The 22,833-nt window shown below is 25.8% G+C and overlaps 1 protein-coding gene across 4 annotated transcripts; it reads left to right on the plus strand.

Moving 5' to 3' along the window:
* The first annotated feature begins 430 nt into the window (after positions 1-430).
* Positions 431-19,381, plus strand: LOC113551302. Of its 4 annotated transcripts, none has more exons than XM_026953471.1 (21): positions 431-906; positions 4,012-4,145; positions 4,813-5,014; positions 5,199-5,332; positions 5,420-5,582; positions 5,766-5,936; positions 6,010-6,144; positions 8,252-8,308; positions 9,139-9,191; positions 10,323-10,629; positions 11,169-11,469; positions 11,535-11,874; positions 12,531-12,631; positions 15,252-15,566; positions 15,627-15,919; positions 15,978-16,412; positions 16,500-16,877; positions 16,934-17,080; positions 17,156-18,135; positions 18,212-18,407; positions 18,479-19,381. In XM_026953471.1, the coding sequence occupies exons 2-21, from the start codon at positions 4,048-4,050 to the stop codon at positions 18,941-18,943; spliced, it is 5,271 nt and encodes a 1,756-aa protein (XP_026809272.1). In that variant the 5' UTR covers positions 431-906; positions 4,012-4,047; the 3' UTR covers positions 18,944-19,381. The 4 variants fall into 4 exon arrangements, with proteins under 4 accessions (XP_026809272.1, XP_026809269.1, XP_026809268.1 ...); XM_026953468.1 differs by having other exon boundaries at positions 431-910; positions 18,209-18,407; positions 18,479-19,380; XM_026953467.1 differs by having other exon boundaries at positions 18,209-18,407; positions 18,479-19,380.
* Positions 19,382-22,833: the final 3,452 nt, after the last annotated feature.

The following is a 22,833-nucleotide window of genomic DNA, read 5'->3' on the forward strand; positions in this document are numbered from 1 at the left end:
TGTATGTGTGTGTATTTATAAATTTATGATACACACACTACAACATGTCGAGTATTATTATTGTTATTGTGAGAACGTCGGCTCGGGTCGGGTCGGGTCGTCGTCGCTTAACGTACGTTTATTTTTTTAGTTCTTCTCTTCCGATTTTTATCGTGCGGCTTTGTTATACAAGCGCCGTAATTATCGTGCGACCGGGCTACACTGCGAGCCTGGCAAATCCATCGTGTTTTGTTTGGTCCGCAATCGAGGGGTCCCCCCTACCACCGATAGGCCAGCCACCAACCTACATTACGCAGCGTACGCCACTGGATCGACCGAGGTACTCTACCTCACCCAAAACGACCGATTGGATTCGCCCGAACCTGTTTGGAGCCGTGTGGTTGATGTCAAGCGAGCGCGACGACCGTGTCCCCAGCGGAGAAGTTTTTTTTTTTTTTTCCGTAGGCGGAACACGAAAATAAATAACAAACAGTCGAAATGAGGAAGAAAAAATTTTGAAATTTCCGTCTCGTATTTCGTTTTTCTCGACAATCGTCCACAGCGTAGTCAGTGTACCCCGCGGCGCGTCCGCGACCCGATACCATCCGCCGTGCCGTTTGTCTGACCGACCGACCGATCGACCTGCCGTGTTTTTTCGAAGTTTGGTAATTTCTATCGTCTAACGCGTATCGCGTGCGACACGCACCGAGAAGTTGTGACGATGATGTACAGCGCGTGGTCGTTCGAATAACAACAACAACAACAACAACAACAACAATAATAATAATAATTTAGAATAATAAGAAAATTAAAAAACGGTGCAGATGTGTTGGTTGGAAACCATCGGTACTTTGTTGTTACCATCAGAAATATTCGGCATGCAGATCTAATGGTTCTATAGCTGAGGATTTTAAAACGCCGGAAAAAGTAGGTACATAAAAATGAATGTCAGTGGTATTGTTCTACGTACACATGTTTTTGACTTTTTGATATTTATGCTTAATTTATTTTTTTATTATTATCGGTTTTGGGTCATAGACGTTGATATTTTGTCCTCACGTGGTCCGTCCATTATGACCTAATAAATAATATAACATATCTAGGTATAAATCCATTATCTGTGCCGTCATCGTAGTGTTCCTCCCTGTAGCATTGTACTCCCCAAGATAGAGGTCAAAATCGGTACGCGGCACCTAGTTCTTGTCATACACTACAGTTTTATTTATCTGTGAGCAATTATTGTTGTAGTTTAGACAATTTTGTTTGTACATCTAGAATGACCACCCTAACGTTTTTCATTGTTGTTCCATGTTTGATCATGTTCTATATATGAACTCCATACGTAGAGTATAAATCAAATTACTCAGTTTTTATTCTGTCAGAATAGACACGTACGGTATTACTGTTTGTTAATATTGTTCAAACTATAATGATTATTGTTGATGAATACATTAAACTTGTATGTGATCAGCTTAATTCTGGTATTTGTTATGGTGTTATTTTTTTAATGTTAGGTATTTAGGTATTTAGTAATTATTTTACAACCTTAAAATATTGGTTTGGAATAAAATAAATACTTACCTACTAGTTGATACTCGGATGGCATTTATCATTATTATTTTACCAGTTTTTAAAATATGTCCACTTATATTATAATATATGTTAATTAATTATCTAAAGTCTTGTGGTTTTAAAGAGATCTAAAGTTTAAGAACCTAAGGTCCATTTGTACTATTAATATTTATATTTCAAAATGTTGTTGCATATAATATATTATAATATTAGGTCTACGAGAGTGTATAACCTTTATATATTTGGATTACAATCAAAATTTTGTTTTAAAATAATTTCTTGTTTATCTTTGGTGTTTACAAAATCTATATAACGGTACAATTTTATTTCAAATTAATATTATTGCAAAATAAAATTTTTATAAATATTGAGATCTAGGTAAACTTTTTGTGTTATTTACCTTTTAAGTGTTAATATTAATACTGAGTTTCTCCAATTATTCATTTATATTTAATTGAAAGTAAATTTTCATAAATGTTGAAGCTATGACCCGTTATCACATTAATTATTCATTAATCTAATAAGTTCACTTATTAATGACGATGATACAGATATCAAATGTTGATTACTATGGATTGTAATGATATAAATTTCTACATTCACATGATGATATTAAAATGGATTAAATCCTTTTATTCTCATTTTTTGCTTATTGTTATTAGTCGTAGTTCTTTTATTTATAGCAGTTAAAAACAAGTTTGTTATTGAAAAACTGTTCTATTGTCATAATTTTAAAAGTAATTTGTACCTATTGGGTTTTAATGTTTTTATTCAAATCTTTATCATTTTAATCCAAATTAGCTTGGTGTAGGATTTTTTACACAAGTAATTTAAAGTTAATCTTTGAAATATCTAACATATTATTTGTACTAATTTTGTATTATGCAATAACCTACTGATAAAAAATATTTTGGACTACTGATAAATTATTTTATGAATGAAATAAGAAATATTTACTTAATAATATTTATTTATCTTCATCATCAAAAATATTTATGTGGTAGTTATAACATCATACTATAATAATGTACTGACCTAATAAATTGTATAAAAAAGTTTTTTTATATAGTATTTTAATATAAAATAACCTGTATTTATTAAAATAATTATACAATAGTTTAGTAGTCTTAAGTCTCCATTTAATATTTACTAAATTGTTGGTTAAATTATGTAAAATATAATATCATGAAAAGCTAATAGCCCCTGTTGAAACTAGTGAAAATAAAATTTTATATAGATTTTAATATTAATATTAAACAGAATATTCTCAGTTCAATTTTCTTTTAAATAATTGTAGTAATTTATTTATCACGGAATTTTCTATTTTTCTTATATTTTTAATATTTTATACTTTAGTGTAATTAATACTAAATATAGCTATCTATATATATTATTAATTTAATTGTATACAAACGTTTTAAATAAGTAATAAATTAATTTTTATACTGTGTTAACCTATTGTTAATACTTGAGTTATCCTTGTGTTATTGTGTATGATGAATGAGTACCTATGTTTTATATTTTTTTTTTTTGTATTATTTCATTATTCAAAATATTTAAAACATTAATATCACTAGATTAACCTATAAATAAATTATAAATACCTACATAATTTTACATAGTATAATTTTATTTATCTCTAAATTTTAACATTATTGTTATCTTTGTGTAAAAATGTTGAATGAAAGAGTCACAAATATTGTATAACTGTATTTTTGTATTTCATTATAATATCTTAACTGTTAACTATTATTAATATAAATATATTTTTACTTTGTCCTAAGTATTGCATAACCACTTAATATAGTGCACAATTTCTTGATGAGCTGAAAATATTTTAACATAAAATTTGAGTTATTTATATTTGTTTACTTAATATAAGGTATGCATATTTCTCACAGTGATCAATTTTTTGTCTTGCCATAACTTATATAATATATATAGTCCAATAAAATTTTTATTGATTAAAAGTTAATTTTAATGTTATTAAAAACAAAATATATTATAAAAAAATATGTATATACTACTTAGGTATTTTATGATTTATCTTATATTTAATGTATAAATGAGAATTTAGTGTTAAATATATAAACTTATAATAATAAATTATGAAATCTATTGATTAGAATGGTACATATTTTTTTCTTATAACAATACAATTGAAAAATGTCTATTTACTTTATATATATGTGGGTATACTTTATAAGCAATATTATAAAATACTAAATATTTACTAAATATTATATCCTTACTGCAAAAAAAGAACATTGTATTGATGAACTATGCTTAAAATTTATTTTATGTCTTTAATAGTTTTGGTTGTATATAAGTCATGATTAATAATTTTTCATTAATTTCATATATTTTTATATTTGACGTATGGAAATTATTTATGACATTTACTAACAAATTAATTATATCTGTAAATTAAATAATAACAGGTTTTTATTTGATTTTTAGTGGCAAACAAAGAGATTTGGTTCAGTTAAAACTGTTATGGAAGCTGTACAACAAACAGTTATACATTTGGATCGTGCTGCCATGCCTTCACAAGCTCAAATGGCTTATTCTCAAAGAAATCCTCAAATTCATGGGTGAGTGTAAATTATAATAGTCTGTTGTAATTTTTTTTTAAGTTTGCTATAAAATAAAGTCATAAAGGGTTTTTTTAAATTAAAAACAACAATTCCTGTTATGTTCAGTTATCATTATTTTTTATGTTGATTGAATAATCTCAATTCTCTTTAAACAACATAAAACTAAAAAAATATTATAATTTCAAAAAGTAATAAAACCAAACTCTACTAAATGTAAATTCATGTTGTATTGGTCTGCAATATTCACTATGAATAAAGGTGTTAACCAAACATCTAATTCCGTGATTGCATTCATCCCCTTATTTATTGAACAGTTTAGTATCTTTATGACAGGGATATTCTAAACAATGTTTATGAGATTATTGGTTATAAATTATATTAAAATTTATAAATTACAACACGTAAGCTATCAAAACTAATTCCAGTTACCTAACATTTAATATTCTGATAAGTTAATTATTTAGATAAACTTAATCTTTAGAGAGGCCCTCAAACAATATACAGTTAATGCTTTTGTTATGTACTTATATTGTATAGATGTATTTGATAATTAAAAAGTATTAAATTTAGGATGCATTATTAAATGTTTAATATAAAATTAATGAATATTTAATTAATATGAATAGTATAGTATTGACGATTTATTGATTTTCTTTTCTTTTAGAAGAAATGTTAATCATGGTGTAGTTCAAGTACCAGGAGAAAATGGGCCATATAAGCCATCTGCTGGTACTGGCCAAGTTCATAATAATTTTGTTGGGTACCCGGCTAATATACGATATGTCTCTCAACCTGTATACATGTCATCTACAACCACAGCATCAAATGTGTATAGAGATGCACCTTTTCATTCTAGAGCATTAAATGTAAGTGGTAAAACTAATATTATATATATTTTGATTAAATTATTTTATTCCTATTATTTTAGTAAATTTTAATTTATCAATTTAATTTATAAACTAAATAATTCACATATCTATATATATATATATTAATGTTATTTAAACTTATAGTGGAATCATAACTAATAATTTTGATTTTCTTTTTTAGATATCTGATAGAGGAGTTACAATAGGTGTTCCTTTTGAATTAGCTAGAAGTGATATGATGCCTACTGTGGCTAGGCAAAATCGTATATCTTTGCTGTCTGCAACAAGTGATTATTATCAACGAAGTCGCTTGCAGTAAGTTTAAATAAGTTATATTGTGTTATAATTTAGATAATTTACCTACCTATGTATTATAATTTAATTTTTAAATTATTATTTTAGAATGGAACATTATCGAGATGAATCATTGAATCACAATTCTCACAATACGGTTTCTATGAACTTTATGAGAGAAAGACCAGATCATGGTCCTCCGCCTCCTATGAAAAAACCAAAATTACTTCATCCTATTTCACCTCAACCACCTCTTAAAATTGATATATCTGTATGTATATAATTGTCTTACATTATTATTATTATGTATTTACTTATTTTATACCTATTAATATGATTCAAAATTTACTTTTTTAAATTAGTGTAAGCTCATTTCATTATCATTCTAATCATTAATTAAATAAGTAAATCTTTAAGATTAGGTAAATAATAATATATGAGAAATTTCTTGTAGGATCCCCCATCCACAAGTGCATATAACCCTCAAGTAGAAGCTATTTCACCAACTATTGATGAACCTATGCCAGAATATAAGAAAGTTAATGACATTACTCCAAAATTAAATAAAATTGAAAGTGATATAAATAATATTACTCAAGAAATTGAAGATTTGATCAAGTTAAAAGTAAAAGCAAAAAAAATTTATAAATTATCAATTGATTTGTCTAATATCACTTACTTTTTTTGTTTTATCTTAGGAAAATTATGAACAAAAAGAATTGAATTCAGAAGTTACTAAAATAGAACCCGAAGAGGATACATTAAAAGAATGCGAAGAAGAAGATCCTACAAACTTTTTGACTCCAGTTCAACGAATTTATGCATCAAACAGGGTAAATATTATTATTCTATAATAGTCTAATAACGAAGCTTGAAACTTACTACACCAAAAACTAACGATATGATTTTAAAAAATCTTACAACTGCAATAAAATGTTTAATTTATATGAGAATGAATAAGAAATGCATAATTATTCATAAATTTGTAAAATATATACAGGGTCTGGCAAAAAAAACTTTTAAACAAACAAAGAAAAAGAAAAAATTCCTTTATTTTTTACTAATAAATTTTATGCCATTTTTAATTATTTATTTTAAATATTGTATCGGTTAAGTGGTATCCTCCATTGTTCACATATTCACAAAGCCTTTCGCGATAGTTTTCCATAACTCTTCATGTTATTGCTGGTGTAATGGAGGCTAATGCCAGGTATTGGCTCCTTAGTACTTGTAGGGATGTGGGGCGATGATCGTACACTGTGCCTTTAAATATCCCCAAATTTAAATTTAGAAATTTTTTTTTTTATATCTGTTTTATTTTCGTTATTTTTTGTTGGTTTTTATTTCATTGTTTTTGTTTTGTTTTTTATTCCTTGCTATTACATCTAATAAAAATGGCATGTATACTACTATCCATCGATACTCTTTCCACTGCTGTACCACCACCACAATACGCACTGCGCTATTTCTAAATAAGAGAGGTTTTTTTACCGAACCCTGCATATAAAGTGTTATATTCAAAAAATTATTAAAACTTAATAAAATTTACAAATACTATTTTTTTGAATTTGAGTTGATGTATTATTTATATTCATGCTGAATTAGATTTTGAATATGCAGTTACCTAAATACAATATGCATGATACCCAACTAATAAGTAATAGAAATATTGATTAACTGACAATTGTTCATAAATATGCTGTACAGAGCATATGTCATTGATTTTTAAATATTTTTGATTATATTAATTGATTAGCTCTACAAATAGTCATACTGGTGATTTTATATCTTTCGTTATTTTTTAATTAGTGTAACATGCTAAAATTATAGGTATATTAATAACTTTAAGGAACTGCAACACCAACATTTGTTCTCTCTGTCAATATCATACACATTGAACAAAGATATTCCATATTTCCAAGACTACGACTCACTGGTTCAGTTTAGGCATCTAATATATATTTTATAAAAATGTATATTTCCTATACATTGACTAGATAAGTTTTTAATATTTACATTATTTATAATTATAAGGATGTTTTGATTTTTAACTATTAATAACTTATTCAATAATGTCAATGTTAAAAATTTATCCGGTTAGTGCACAGGAAATATTCTTCCTTGTGAAATATATAATAGGTAGCTTTGCTATAAACTGAACCAGAGAGTCGTAATCATGGAAATAAGTAATTTATTTTTTCTAATATTAAGTCGGAGATAGATAGAGAAAACTAATGTTGGTGTGGTGGCCCTTTAAGTGATATACATTTAACATTAAAAAATATTATAATTTTAATATGGTAATTTATATTTTATAAATAATATATGGGAATGGAAATTTCTTGGGATACATTGAGAATTCAGAGGATATAAAGTAAGAATTTTTAACATCGAGCTTTGTACTTTATAACTGAAATTTTACACTTTTAAATAGATTTTCAGAATTAATACTTTTATATATGTTTATGAAATAAATAATAATATTAACTAATAGCCATTATTTTTATGTTCATTAATTTTTTTTGTAGTGAGTTAGAAGTTATGATAAGCAAATTAGCCCATATGATAGATCACCTAGGAAAAGTAATTCATATTATTTCAAGCTAAAATTGAATATGTTGCATTTATCAGTTTTATAGAAATAACATAATAAATAATATGAATTGGGTTTGAATAGCTATTTGTAAACTTTAAGGGCATAGTATTTCATATTTCATGAAGCCTTTTTTTGAAAACATTAATTGTAAATTAATAATCAATGTAATATTTATTTTTGGGCATATGTGTATACACTAAACAATATAAAATGTTTTAAAAATATCTTCTCATAGTTTCATTACTACAATTTTTATGCTATTTAAGACTAAAATGTATAGCACAATTTAAATCTTGAATTTTTAAAATTCATACAATTTTTATGTTTATAAACTTGAATTTTAGAAAAAAGCATTGGAATCAAGAATGAGCCTTGAAAAATTTGCCAACAAAACTGATCTTGTAAGTGTATTTTAATTTTATTATTTTTATAAGTTCATTCAATAAAATGATTTGTTTTTGTAAAGTGTGTAACAATTTTACATCATTCTTTTATTTTTAATTTATTATTATTATTATTAACTTTTGAGTCAATGTTACTTAACCTTATCACTAAAATAATGTGCTTAATTTCATGGTATAAATAGGTAATAGCTTAAAATTAATCTACATATTTAAAAAAAAATTGATATTTTGCATACAAATTGTAAGTCCCTATGACTAATGTTTTTTAATTATAACAAAATATTGTTGTTATTCATTGTTGTAATCTGTAAATTCGGACCAAAAAATCAAACAACTGTCGTTTTATATTTCTTAGATGTTTTGGTTTTAGTATGAACTAAAACTACTTATGAGAACCATCCATTAAATTTTCGAGTTTTTGGCTATTCAATAACAATTTTATTGACATTTAAATAAAAAAACTTGAATCACCTATAAATAGCTCAAAAAGAGTAAAAATATTTCAATATATTTAATATATATAGTAATTATACCATATATAGCGTATGATATGTTATACCTTGAAAGTTCTTCAGTTCTTAATTTTCGAATTAAAACAAAATAAATAAATCAATTTTGTCATGAACTGGTTTTGCGTATATTATATTCTTGTTTTACCCAATTATTTTGAAAAGTACTTGGTATTTTTACTTTTGACCTCAGTTCAATTCTAAAACCAATACACTTTTTCAGAATTTATAAGTTTTATTAAAGTAATAGTTTCAAAAAAAATGTTTTTTTTTTTTTTTTTTTTTTTTTTTAATCATGTTTAAACTTTTATTTTGCAGCCTTTATATAATCAACCTTCAGATGCTGATATTTATCACGAAAATAGGAGAAAGTAAGAATATTATTTAATATTATGAATAATAGATAATGTTTATTAAAGATCCTTGATATCGATCTTCAAAAAAAACATTATAGTAGATAAATAAAATATATTTGAAATATATTAAGTTAAATAAATTTGAACTTGGATAAAAAAAAAAATAACTGCATTTAGCATTTGTTATCTCCATTTTATGAATGAACAACATAACAAATTTTACGTTTAACTGAACTAATTTTGTGTTACTTTTAATATATTGGTTAAATTTATTATACAACATAAGCTCAATTTACTACAAATGTTCCATGTCCGTTTTTTACAATGTTATAATTTAAAATCAATTGTTTAAAAATAAAAATATCACTAAAAACCGCCTTACTAACAGAGCTTATATTCTTATCTTTGAATTTGATAATAAGTAAATTCGTAATATTACAGCTAACAACATAAAATTGATTTTGCTAAACACAAATTTGTATACATTTGAAAAGATATATTATTTATAAATATAGAAAAAGAATATATCACTTAGAAATAATTTATTACAAATTTGAAGATATATAAATTTGTTACAAAATTAAGTAAGAATCTGGTATAAAAACTTTGCTGTAATACAAAATAACATATTGCAGTTATAGAGTCCTTTTTAAGATGTCAACATTTCCATATGTGTTGACGTTATAATGTATAACATGGCAAATTACATATTTTAATTCATTTAATTCTATTTTTAATGTCAATTTGTGAATTGACATTGAAATTTAAAATAGGCTTCTTATCATATTTTAATTTCAAAGCAAGTTAAAATTTTATTAAAATTATAGTTTTTTGTAAATTTCTATATACTTCTAATTACTTAAAAATAAATTTTATAATGTAAATAAGGGGGAACTAAATAATATACTTAACTTAAAATTAAATAATAAGTGAATTCATTCAATATCAAAAATAAAAAAATTATAATTGATATGGATTCTTTTAAAAGTTTGATATGCTTGGTTATGGATTTTGTGCATTAATGCAGAAATACTCAGACAAATATATAACATGTGTGTAAACTCACTCTAATTATACAAAATCATAATTTATTTGAGTTAATACTTTTTTGTTTTATAAAAAATGTAATAATCATTTTATTATTAGGTATTCATTATTTAAGTCGACATTATTGGAACATCTAAGGAAAAAGAAAATGGAACAATTGCAAAAGAAAACCGAAATTACTGAAACATACTCTAAACTTTATAAAGATTGGATTCGTAGAGTGGAAAAAGTTGAAAGCTCACAAAAACGAAAAGCTAAAGAAGCAAAACATAGAGAGTTATTTGAAAAAGTATTCCCAGAGTTAAGAAAAGCACGTGAAGATAAAGAAAGGTTTAATAGAGTTGGTGCTCGTATAAAAAGTGAAGCAGATTTAGAAGAGATCATGGATGGTTTACAGGAACAAGAGGTGAATTTATAAAAAAAAGTATAATAACTAAAATTAATTAGTAGTAAAGTATATTTACTTTTTTACAAATAAATTTGGTTAATTTTCAATTATTTCTACTACTTATGATTTTCTGTTATATAAATTATATTATTGTGACTACTCAACAATTTCTCATCAGACATCTTGATAGTAATTTGGTTATGTTCACTGACGTTCATAATTATCTATAAATTTGAATTCTAGCTGAGTAGTTAATTTCTTAGTTCCTATTTTCTAAAATATATACTATTTTATACAAGTTTAATATAATTTTTCATTGTTTGTACCTTTTATATTTTATGATTTATTAAAAGTTTTTAATTTTTATAAAACGACTGTTTGATTATTAAAAAGTATATACTAAATGTTATATTACTTTTTTAATAACAATTTATGTTCAGATATGAAAGTTTATGATAATTTAATTATGATAACCGGATAGTAGTTCACTACAAGTAGTTGTGATATCAAAAATCTTTAAGTTTCATTAATTCTAAATAATATAATTCTAAATTTAGATGGAAGACAAAAAAATGAGGTCTTACGCAGTTATACCACCACTTATGTTAGATCCACATGAACGACATTTAACTTATTTGAACAACAATGGACTTGTATTGGACTATAAAACAGAGTATAATGAGAGAAAGTATGTCAATATTTGGACACAACAAGAAAAAGATGTGTTTAAAGACCGTTTTATTGCTCATCCCAAGAATTTTGGTGCAATAGCATCTTATCTAGATAAAAAATGTCCTTCTGATTGCGTTCAATATTATTATTTAAGCAAGCCTAAAGAAGAGTACAAAAGATTGTTACGTAAGAATTGATATTAAACCTGATATAATTTAATTAACTTTTTTTTAAATAATTTAATTTTGTAGGCAAAGCTAAATGGCAAGCAAGACGTCGTACTGCTCAAAATCGAACACCTGCTAATAGTTCATTGAATTCGTTAGATATTTTAAATTCGACTTCGATAGGTGTTACAACTAGGCTCCAACGAGAGCGTCAAGGTAGTGAAGCAGCATCATCAAATTTAGCACAAGTTTCAGCAGCTCAAAATGCAATACCTGAAAATGAAGAAACTCCGGTATCGGTAGAAGTTGAAGTTGCTACTGAACAAGGTGCTATTAATGAAACTGAAAATTCACTAACCAATAAGGACCAAAGTAATGAGTCTGTTAAAAATTTGATACAACCATCAGTTACGTCACATACAAGGTAAATACAGTTAATATTAAGTTAAAAAATAATTTATATCAATATTGTTTGTAAGACCATTCAACTGTTAAATAATTGATAGACACTAAAATATAGTAGGAATTCTTAATAGTCGCCTTAAATTTTCTATTATTTATTTTGGGTGTTTGTTAAATATCAAAGTTTTGTCAGTATATTTCAGTATTAAAAATAATTTAAAAAGAACATTATTTGGTTTGAAAAAATCAATGAGCAAAATATGTATTTATTTAATTATAATATCATGTATTAGACTTTATAACTACAATATTCTTCATCAATAATCAATACATTAATTAAATAAAACAAGTTCATCAATAATAGTTTTACAGTTTTTTTTTCACAATGTTGACTATTTTTATTCATACTTAATTATTTTTAATACATTAATTAAATCCATATAAATATAAAATAAAAAATACATTTTATGTATACAATAACATTAGTTAATGAATTCCACAACTATATAATTTATTTAATTCTTAGAATAACAAAAAAAACATATTAATTTTATTTAAACTATACTTTTTAGTTTTTGTATAGTACCCTTCAATTAAATTAATTTAATTAAAATTATTATCATATTATTTTTCTTGTATATTTTATTAATATACAACAATAATATGAATGTTGTTTAGTGAATTAAAGCCTGAATCCAAAAAGAAAGAAAGGCGAAAAGATGATAAATTAAAAGGAGAAAATACAAGTACAACTGATGAAGAATTAATGGATTCTCAACGTAAGTTTTGTTTTTTTACTTTGAGTTAATACAATAATTATTAATTTAAATTAAAAAAAAAAAAGATTAGAATTTATTTATTATTGCAATATTTTTTATGTTTATGAACGAAATAATAACTTGGGAATTTTGATCCACATTGCCTGCATGGGTAATATTGAATTGAAGGATTATTTTTTTTATTATCTGATTTATTATCAATCATATTTATATTTAAGTGTCTATTAATATGTTTTTCATAACAGTACTTACTTTTAAATGGATGATTACAATATTCACAGTTATATGATTGTTTTAGTGTTGTTCTTTTTTCATCGCCTTTATAGTTTTCATTAAGAACTCTATAAAATTGAACTGGCCCATCACAACTTGCTACATCCAAAATTATATTTTCTTTGCGAATTGGTGGCTTGAAATTAGATTCTTCTGATATTTTTAGTGTTCTGTTTTCATTTGGCTGCTGTATTATTGATGCATCTATAAATGATGGTAGTTTTGCGATAGGTTTAATTATATTTTGATCTTGAGTTACTAAAAATTGTCGACACATATCTGATGCTTGTGGCATGTGAAGAGTGTGTGTAGCTAAAAGAACAGAATGTATATTTTCATTATTTATTTTAAGTATTCCTGTATAAATGTATGATAGTATTATTGAAAAAGTATCATCAGTAATGTTAGGAAGAAATACTTTATTTGTTTCACAATTTTGTAATAATTTAAAATAACCACTGTACTGTGCAAGAAGCTCTCGATGAGATATAAAAGCACGAAATCTGTTATTTAAAGACATAACATAGATAGTTATGTCAGGTGCCATAAAACGGTACATGATTGTCGGTAGTATCGTAATGAAACTGAAATAATGATAGTTGTTAAAATATTCATCTGTGGTAAAGTTTACAGCCCCTATTGGTTGATGAGAGGAGCTCTCTCTAGCAGCTTTTCTGGTCCGTTTAATTTTAATACTGCACATGACTGATTCTTATTCTGACAATATTTACTACCTCGTTATCCATGTACCCTTTGTTTATCTTGTATTCCCATGAGTATTTCTTTAACCTTCAATTAATTATGGTATTAAAATTATATTCCATCAGTATTTAAAAATAAATATTAAATAACGTATAATGTATTTTAAATAAAATTGAAAAAAAAAATCAAGTATACAGTAATTAAATTATACATATCAAATTAATGTATTGTACAAATAGTACAATAAAATAACAATATGACTGAAAGTTAAAGATATTTGTTAAATAAATAACACATAATACATTTAAATATTAAATGGTAATTCTTAAGATAATAAAATGCATATGAAATTTTAATTTTTTAATTTAATTATAAATTGAAAAAAATAATTCTTACCTATTATATTTTATTTATTATTTTACTTGAGTGAAAGTATATTTCAAGCATAACAGTTTTCTAATAGTCAGTAGATTAAAAATAATATTTCTAACTCAATGAATTATTTAAAAAGGATACATAAAAATATTATTAAATACCTATCAAATTAAACTGGCAAACTGTAACATTGTTATTTTTATTTAATTATAAATTTAAGTGATTTGCACTTATTTTGTTTCATTATTTTACTTTAGGGAAAATATTTTTCAAGTATAAAAGTTTTCTTTAACATAGGAGATTAAAAATAACATTAATAACTTAATTAATCAAAAGAGTGTACATTAAATTATTTTAGTTTTTGCATATCAGCAAAAATGTTAAATACCTATCAAATTAAACTGGCAAACTGTGAAATGAAAAATTATTTACCCAGCAATTTATACTCTTCAATTAGCTTTATACCCTCTGGAATATGAGAAGTCTATTCAATTATGTAATGCTAACACAAATGTTTCTACGGTTGGGGGACTGTAGTATTTTCCACTCTCTGGGGAATTAATTTATGGTGCTGTGTTTACAACATTGAATAAATATTTATTAAAAAGTGAATTACTTTTTATTAATGTATTTTATATTTTTAAATAGTAATTGAGAAATAAATACATAAAATCTGTAACCTAATCATTATTTGTTTATTGTGATAGTTTTAAATACAGTAGAACCCCTCTCGTCCGCCTCTCCGGTTGATCCGATCTTAGTATTATCAATACAAATAGTTTAAAAACACATTTAGATTTTCCAATTTATAGTATATATATAAAATTGATTGATAATTTAATATTTCCCTTATTAGGGTTCTGTATATTCTGATAATCCGACCTTTTTCGCGTTCCGACCACACCCCCAGTTCCGAGATGACTAATTAGAGAAGTTCTACAGTAAATCAATTATTTGATCTTCATTTTTTGAAATAATATGAAATTTTTTATCGAGTATTTATTTATGATTATTGCATTGAAAAGAAAACAATTCTTAATATTTTGATAATCTATAAATTAAACACTAATATAAATTCTAAAAAATTAACTTAATTTGATTTTGATATAAACAATTAAATTAGTTATTAAAACTTTTACAACTTGTTTTGCATTATACTGATATTGATATAATATTAATTTCTCAGTTTATTATTAGGTAAAGTAATTAAAAAAAGAATCAACTATACACACATTTAACTAATGGTTATTATTATTACTAATCATTATAGATGAAACTGGGTCAAAAGGAGATGTACCTAAAGGTATGTGTGCTGTTTGTAAAGCAGAAAATGTGGCATGTCCCAGGACTCTTAATCCATCAGATGCAGCACAATATGGTGTGAAGCCAGAAGATATTATTCCTGGAGCTCGGGTTTGCAATACTTGCCGTTGTAAAGTGGTTCGATCCCAAAATCGTCGTGTAATATATTGTCCATTACCATCCTGCCCCACTGTTCAATCCAATAATAGAAGACCTGTTAAAAGATTGCGCCCATTACCTGCTAAATGGAATACTGCTCAAGATATCATTGCTTCAGAATTTCGTAAGTTACTAGTTTATAATTGTTTTATTATTTGAATTAAAACATTTTTATTATATTTAGAAATTGGTCCAACAACAACAAAATGTTGTTCAGCTTGCTTTAATCGTATCCAAAGACGATTAATGGCACTTGGTGTAGTAGGAACATCAAACAATATTTGTACTGATACTTTAGATGGCTGGACTGATGAAGAGACTAATGCATTAAAGAAAGGAATTCGTGAACATGGCACTCGTTGGAGTGAAATAAGCAAATTAGTTGGACAAAATAAAAGCCACTATCAGTGCAAAGAATTTTATTTTAGTTTCAGAAAAAAGCTAGGCTTAGACCTTTTGGTACAGGAGTATAAAAAGGTAAATTATTATAATATAATTTTAAAAAATAAATAAATAAAAAAATCTATTCTTTTAGACAAACGGAAGTGAACAAAAGCCTGCTCTAACAGATGAAGAAGAGTCTGGGTCAAGTACTTCTAGCTGTGATGAGACTAATCTTGTATTGTGTGACAGTGATACTCAAAGTGCACCTTCACCAACAAACACTTTACCACAATTATCTCCTCCGCATGATACAACTAGCCCACCACAAGCTAAATTGACAGCTAAAGAGTCACGAGATAATGAAAATTCTAATCGTTCCACTGTTGTCAAAGAAGATTATGATAGTTCAGCTACTGAAACTGCAGATGAAGGAATTGGAGGTACTGCTGAAAACGAGTCGAATGTATTGCAACATTCCAATAACGAATCGGAAAAAAAAGAAAAGATTGTAACTGATGTAAGTGTGTCAGATATTTTATCTGATGTAATTGAAAAACAATTTACAAAAGAACATTCGAACCGAGAGGTAAAAATCTTTAAATATTTGTTTTTAGTTTTTTAATAGATTATTTTTATTTACCTATTTATTTTTTATATTTATATGTGTAAATAGAAGGAGAATGGTTCTATGCCTACCATATCATCCATACTTTTGGATCCTGAATATCCAATTAAAGATAGAAATACAGGATCTAGCAATAATGAAAACAAACAACAGTCAATGGCTACCATATCAGTGGTTCCAACACCACCTCGAGAACTTCATAACAAAGATGGTTTAGTAGTTGTTCAAGTACAATCTTCTAAAATTTCTGAAGTTAGAGTTCCCGAAGGTGTAACTCTTGATTTAAGTATCAAAAGACCTAGAGAAGGAGATTCTTATTCTGATCCTCTGCCAATTAAACATGCACAACCACCACCACCACCTGGTGCAATGTATAGAACTCCTCCCACACAAATTCATGAAACAAATACATTTTATTCTCCACAGGTAGCTTTTAATTTTATAATTTGTAAAACTATTATTATATTATAAATGGATTTTAGTATGCTGAATTGGGACGAAGTGGCAAACAAGGTGAAATATATTGGACAAAAATATCACCAGCAAGTAATCATGTCATGGTTCATCCGTCACAATCTGTTCCTCATGTAACTGTTAAACAAACATCGCACATTAAATTACCTAATAAGGTTTGATTATTAGAATTCTTACTTTTTGTTTACTTAAAGTTGGTTAGACTTTTTTTAATTGGCTAATTTTAATAGGTAACATCACCTCAGTTATCTGTAGCAAATGTTGTTTCATCAAAGTTGTCTCCTAATATATTGAATAATAACTCAAAAGCAACAGGATCCATCATGCATGGAACTCCTGTCTCAGCTGCAACTTTATATATGCCACCGCAATCTAACCGTTATTCTCAGCCATCACAAGCTCCGGGTGGTTCTATTACTCAAGGTACTCCTGTTCATCAACGTATGTTACACAATTCAAATCAAAATATGAATGCAGATTATTATCAAAAACGCAATCCACAACCTCAATATCAATCAAGACAGCCTCATTATAGTGAGCAACGACAAATTATTATGAATGATTATATTACTTCACAGCAAATGCATTCTAATGTTGCTGCTCAATTTCCTCGAGTTCAAAAACCTCCAGTTACTAGTCCAATGTACTATCAACCAACTCGACAAGGTGTAATACAGCGTCATAATACTGCTCCTAAAGCAACATCTCCACAAACTTATCCTCCGGGGCATGAAGCACTGGGATCTTTAGTAGATGTTGCAATAAGACAACCCAGTTTACCTGTACCTTTGAATCATTCTGAAGATAGACACAGAGAACAAGATCGTTATGTAAGAGGGTCTCCAGCACCAAAACCACATATGTACAGAGAACAACAAAGACATGAGCATATGCAAAGAGAACGTGAAATAGCTGTGCAAAGAGAGCGAGAAATGCAAGCAGTTGCACAACTTAGAGAACAGCAACAAAGAGATCAGTATATTAGGGATAAACAAATGATGCATCATCGGCTTACTCCTGAACAACATTCAAGGATGGTAGCTGCATCATTTCAACATCAACAACAACAACAACAACAACAACAACAACAACAAAGGCAACAGGAACAACCGAGAGTAATGCAAATACCTTCTACTGTATCTTCATTTCAACAATCTAGGTCAAATACTCCAGTATCTAGGCATCAAGAACCACCATCCAATATACAAAAGTATAATTAATTCCTGGATTTATGTAAGCCGATAAATGTATTATGCATTTATATGTTTTTATTTTATTTTTAGTAGAGATAATGCTGGTAGTGGAAGATCTTCAAGACAAGGTACAGAACCTCATGCGTTAACTGCAGCTAATTTAATTGATGCCATTATCACACATCAAATAAATCAGAGTAATGATGGAACTGGACATCCTCCTAATGCTGCTCCAGTTACAAATCAGTCCCATGTTCAACAACAACGAGCTGGTGATAAGTTATTTCAAGTAAGTTGTAAATAAAATAATATTTATTTTAATATCTTTTAATTAATTTATAAACATTTTATTTTCTACAGTCATTCCCAGAAGCAAATGAAAAACAAAATTTAAAACCACGAGCTAGTCCGGAAATGAGTCGTCCTGGAGAACCATATCCACCAGAACACCCTTTTAAAGAATATCCTTTTAATAATATGTTAGCTGCAGGCTTTGAGCCTCATACTTGGAAGCTTCGCCGTGCTTTACAACAAAAAGAATTTGAGCAACAAATGAAAGATGACAACAATCGAGTTCGTTTTTATCCAACTCAAGCAGATATACCTTTATCACCTTTAGATTATGTTAAAAATCGGATTGTTGAAGTAATGCGCACATCAGACGATGATAACAAAAATGAACAGGCTTACACTTATCCATTTTCTGCAGCAATCAATATGTCTGCATCAGCTACACAAAAAAATAATGAATCATCTGATCCAAATGGAGGTGGTGGTGGATCTATGTTAACAGCCCAATATGAGCCGATGTCTGATGAGGATTAGCTCTTCCATAACACAGGGTACATATGTGTTTAAAAAGATTTTTATGTTTAAAAATCTAGTCTAGTTTATTTATTTTTTACCTGTTAACCCAATTTAACAATAATAATCATACAATGTAATTCTACTACAAAACTTATTTATGTTTTGCTTGTTAAGTAAGTGTATCATCGTCTACATTAAATTTTATTTAACAAATATGAAATTTCTATGTACTTTTGAAATAAGTATTTATATAGAACTTATTTCATTTAAATATCATAATAGTCTATACATGGTTACTAATTTTTGGGACACAATATTAATTAATTAAAAAACAATAACCATTTAAATTCTGTGAAACTTAATATCTGATTGGTTGACACAACGCATAATTGTCTTATTAAAATTTATAATATGCTAAAAAATTACATTTATTATACAGCTCATTTGTTATTATTTAATAAATTTAACCTAATAGTACATTTATTTGTACTAATATTTGTTTGTTATTTGTGTCTTTTCAAAATAATTTTGTGTGTATTTTATAAAAACTTCCTATACTTAGAAATCATATTTTATTTTTAAAGACTCCTTGTAAAACCAATTGCACTTAGATTTGAGTGTCAAAATGTATTACTTTTTTTAATACTCTACACAATGCCTAAATAAATAATTGTTTTGGTATGATAAATGGAATTATTTGTATTGTAATCTTTTACATGAAACAAAATTTTACAAAATTATAAATACTTTATTTTTATTTAATTGTATATTATTGATAAATTTATATTTTTTTAGTTTCATAAACTAAAAATACTACATTTTTTTATTCTTGATTAAACAATATCTTAAAGTGAAGAAATTGAATATAGCATCCACAATGGTTGATCAAATGTTAATTTAATTAAGTAAATATTTTTTAATATTTAGGTAATATTGCTATTTAAATAAATATAGTTGAAATAAATTTTATTACAAAATATATACAAATTTTGAGTTAAGTCTAAAAATTATGTTTTGTTCATTTTTTAAATGTAGAATCTTTTAATTTGTCATGAAAACAATAGAACGTGTAGCATATAAAAAGAAAATTATGTTCCAAAATAAAAATTCCGTGATAATAATGTTTTGTGTCAACTGTTTAATTTATTTAATATTAATCAGTTATCATAAACTTGCTTAAATTTTACCATTGATATAATCAATGATTTTACTAACCAAAACCTGTTAGTTTGCAACACATTTTTTGTTTTTAATGTTTTTATTTACTCATTAAGCTTTTATTTGTATGTATGGTAAAACCAATTATAACTTTCAATGTATATTAATCTTATTTTAACATGTAAATTCCCTCCATTTTTTTTCTAGGTAACAAAATGTAAATAATAGGTTAAACAAAAATATTACTTTTATAAGCATTTTATTTATTTTTTATCATTTTTTTTTTATTGTTGAACATTTGTAAGTAATGGTGTAATTGTATAAATTGCAATATTTTTAGTTTTGAATTAACAATATTTGTATTGTGTAAATGTAGTAATCATACGAGTTGGAGGACATATAAGTTTTTTTAAAAAAAACCTAACAGTTGTGATAAATATATTGATCTATTATTAGGTATTTGTTATCCAAATGATTTAATAAATGTGATGAAACAAAACAATTTATCATGTTTTAATTAATTTAATTTTCTTATTTTTTTAAGCATACTAAATTTAAATAATTGAATTATAATATTCCTCCTACGGTTTAAGATATACCTAAATACCTTTCCTAAGTGGTTCCTCCTTACATAATATTATGTAGTTTTGTATTTTGTAACATTTAATTACATGTCGGTTACCAATTAAGGTTAAAGTTGTTTTCATATGATTGTTATTCAACAATCTTTATTTGATAGTTTTTATGGTATTTCATATTTCTATCTATAAACAAGTTTTTTTTTCCATTGATTCAGCAGCTTGTTTATTAAGTTGTATTCATGACTAAATATATTTAGCCATGGTTGTATAGTAGTTGCTAAATCTGGGCAAATAACAAAAAGTTTAAGTAAAGGTTTAAAGAATCACTCTGACAAGTGTAGGTTTAGACCAGTGGTCTTTAAACTTTTTGACTCGATACTCAATCTTTTTATCATATATTTTTTGCGACCCATTTCAACTTTATTAGCCAAAAAAAGTTCAAATTGCTTAATAGGTAATATTTAATTGTAATGCAATGTTATAATGTCTGCATAAAAATATTTCAAACAATCAAAATACAGACATTTAATTTTTTTTTAAATATTTGTTTATTGACATTCATAGGATATTGTCTCTGCAAATGTATTATTTTCTACGTAACATAAAAAATTTAATATTATTAAAATTACTTTTACTCAGCTATTTTATAAAGCAAATTTAATTATAAAATGTTAAGGATAAAATTTGATCCAAGGCAATTTTAATTTATATTTAAAATGTTCATAGTATCTTCAAAAATAAGAATATAAAAAAAACCTCACAAGGTACTTATAATATAGATAATATTTTTAATTTTAAATTAGACACCAAATTAATTTACTTAGAGCCACAGAAAAATAAAAAGTATTTATTAGTCCATATAATATAATATGGTATTATCATCGCCATGCCAGTCTACTGTCTATTAATCAACATTTTTAAAGTTAGATGGTACTTCTTTCCATTATTATTATTATTTTAATTATCAATAGTTTTAAGGATACTTATTAATAGGTAAATAATATTAATTATATTATATAAAAATTATAAAAGTATTTTTGATTATGATTTGGAAATTTTATTATATCAACCCTATGTATCCTATCGTAATGTTACGTACAATTAATCTTTTACAAATAAGCGCCTGTAAGTAGAACAGAAAATAGACGCCCTTTAAGTGTGTAAGACTTCCAATCTTACTCTGAAGTCTAAACACCCAATAACTATGAATTAAGTTATACTGTTTCAAATGATTTGTGAAATTAAAAATATTGTGTTATATAATTATAGTTATTTTTTATCTAATAATGGTCATAACACTCGTAACTAATAGGTACTAGGTATTACATCGTGTATTCGACTTATTCAAGTCCATTTGCGCCTCAAAATACATAATTTAACAATGTGGTCTCTTTATTCTTATAAGGTACTATGAACTTTGAGCACAGAATAAATTAATTTTCTTATTAGAATAACAGGTAAAACAGATATTTCTAAACGTTAAATTGTCCGTGTTTTGCGACGGAGACAATATATTATCAATTTTACAAAAACAAAATGTAAATTAATATATTTATATTGTGCTGCATAAACGACATAAGCGTAATTACATTTTAATGAACTGCAGAAAAAAATTCTGAAAAATGTATTTCAGGTATAATGTCGAAAAGCAAAATGTTTTCCTCTATATTAATATGATATGTTAATATTAATATGTTTTCTTAAATAATTTTTTGAAACCTTTGAGTGAATAAGAAAAAAACATACGATATCATCTACTTGTAAAAGTATTTAATGCTTTTATAATAGCTTTTTAATTATTTATAGATATAGCTTAAGATAAACACTTTCGAGAGTTTCGTAGATTGTCATTATTATTTTCGTGAATCATGAAAATATTAATATACAGAAATATTCATTTATATTTTTTTTATTCTAAAAGTATTATATTAATGAAAATACATTTAAAAAAATGTTGTTCTAAAAAAAATATTGTATTTAATTTTTGAGCTGGAGACCAATTATTGTCCTAGATCCGTAGGTACCTTCAGACTTCAAGATTAGTTATTAATTTAAGGAGCGGATGTTTATGTATTTATCATATTTTTTTAATAACATCTAAATTAATGCGGAGTAAGAAAGAAATTTGTTTTATCACTTAAGGAATTCAAATTTATCAATTTAATTTTG

This window comes from Rhopalosiphum maidis, chromosome 2 (assembly GCF_003676215.2).
Source record: "Rhopalosiphum maidis isolate BTI-1 chromosome 2, ASM367621v3, whole genome shotgun sequence".
NCBI lineage: Eukaryota > Metazoa > Arthropoda > Insecta > Hemiptera > Aphididae > Rhopalosiphum > Rhopalosiphum maidis.

Bases quoted from the DNA above. Each gene is read 5' to 3' on its own strand.
- LOC113551302 (XM_026953468.1), top strand. From the start codon at position 4,048: ATGGAAGCTGTACAACAAACAGTTATACATTTGGATCGTGCTGCCATG. The intron at 12,632-15,251 runs GTAAGTTTTGTT...TAATCATTATAG, and splicing joins AGAATTAATGGATTCTCAAC to ATGAAACTGGGTCAAAAGGA. The intron at 18,408-18,478 runs GTAAGTTGTAAA...TATTTTCTACAG, and splicing joins CTGGTGATAAGTTATTTCAA to TCATTCCCAGAAGCAAATGA.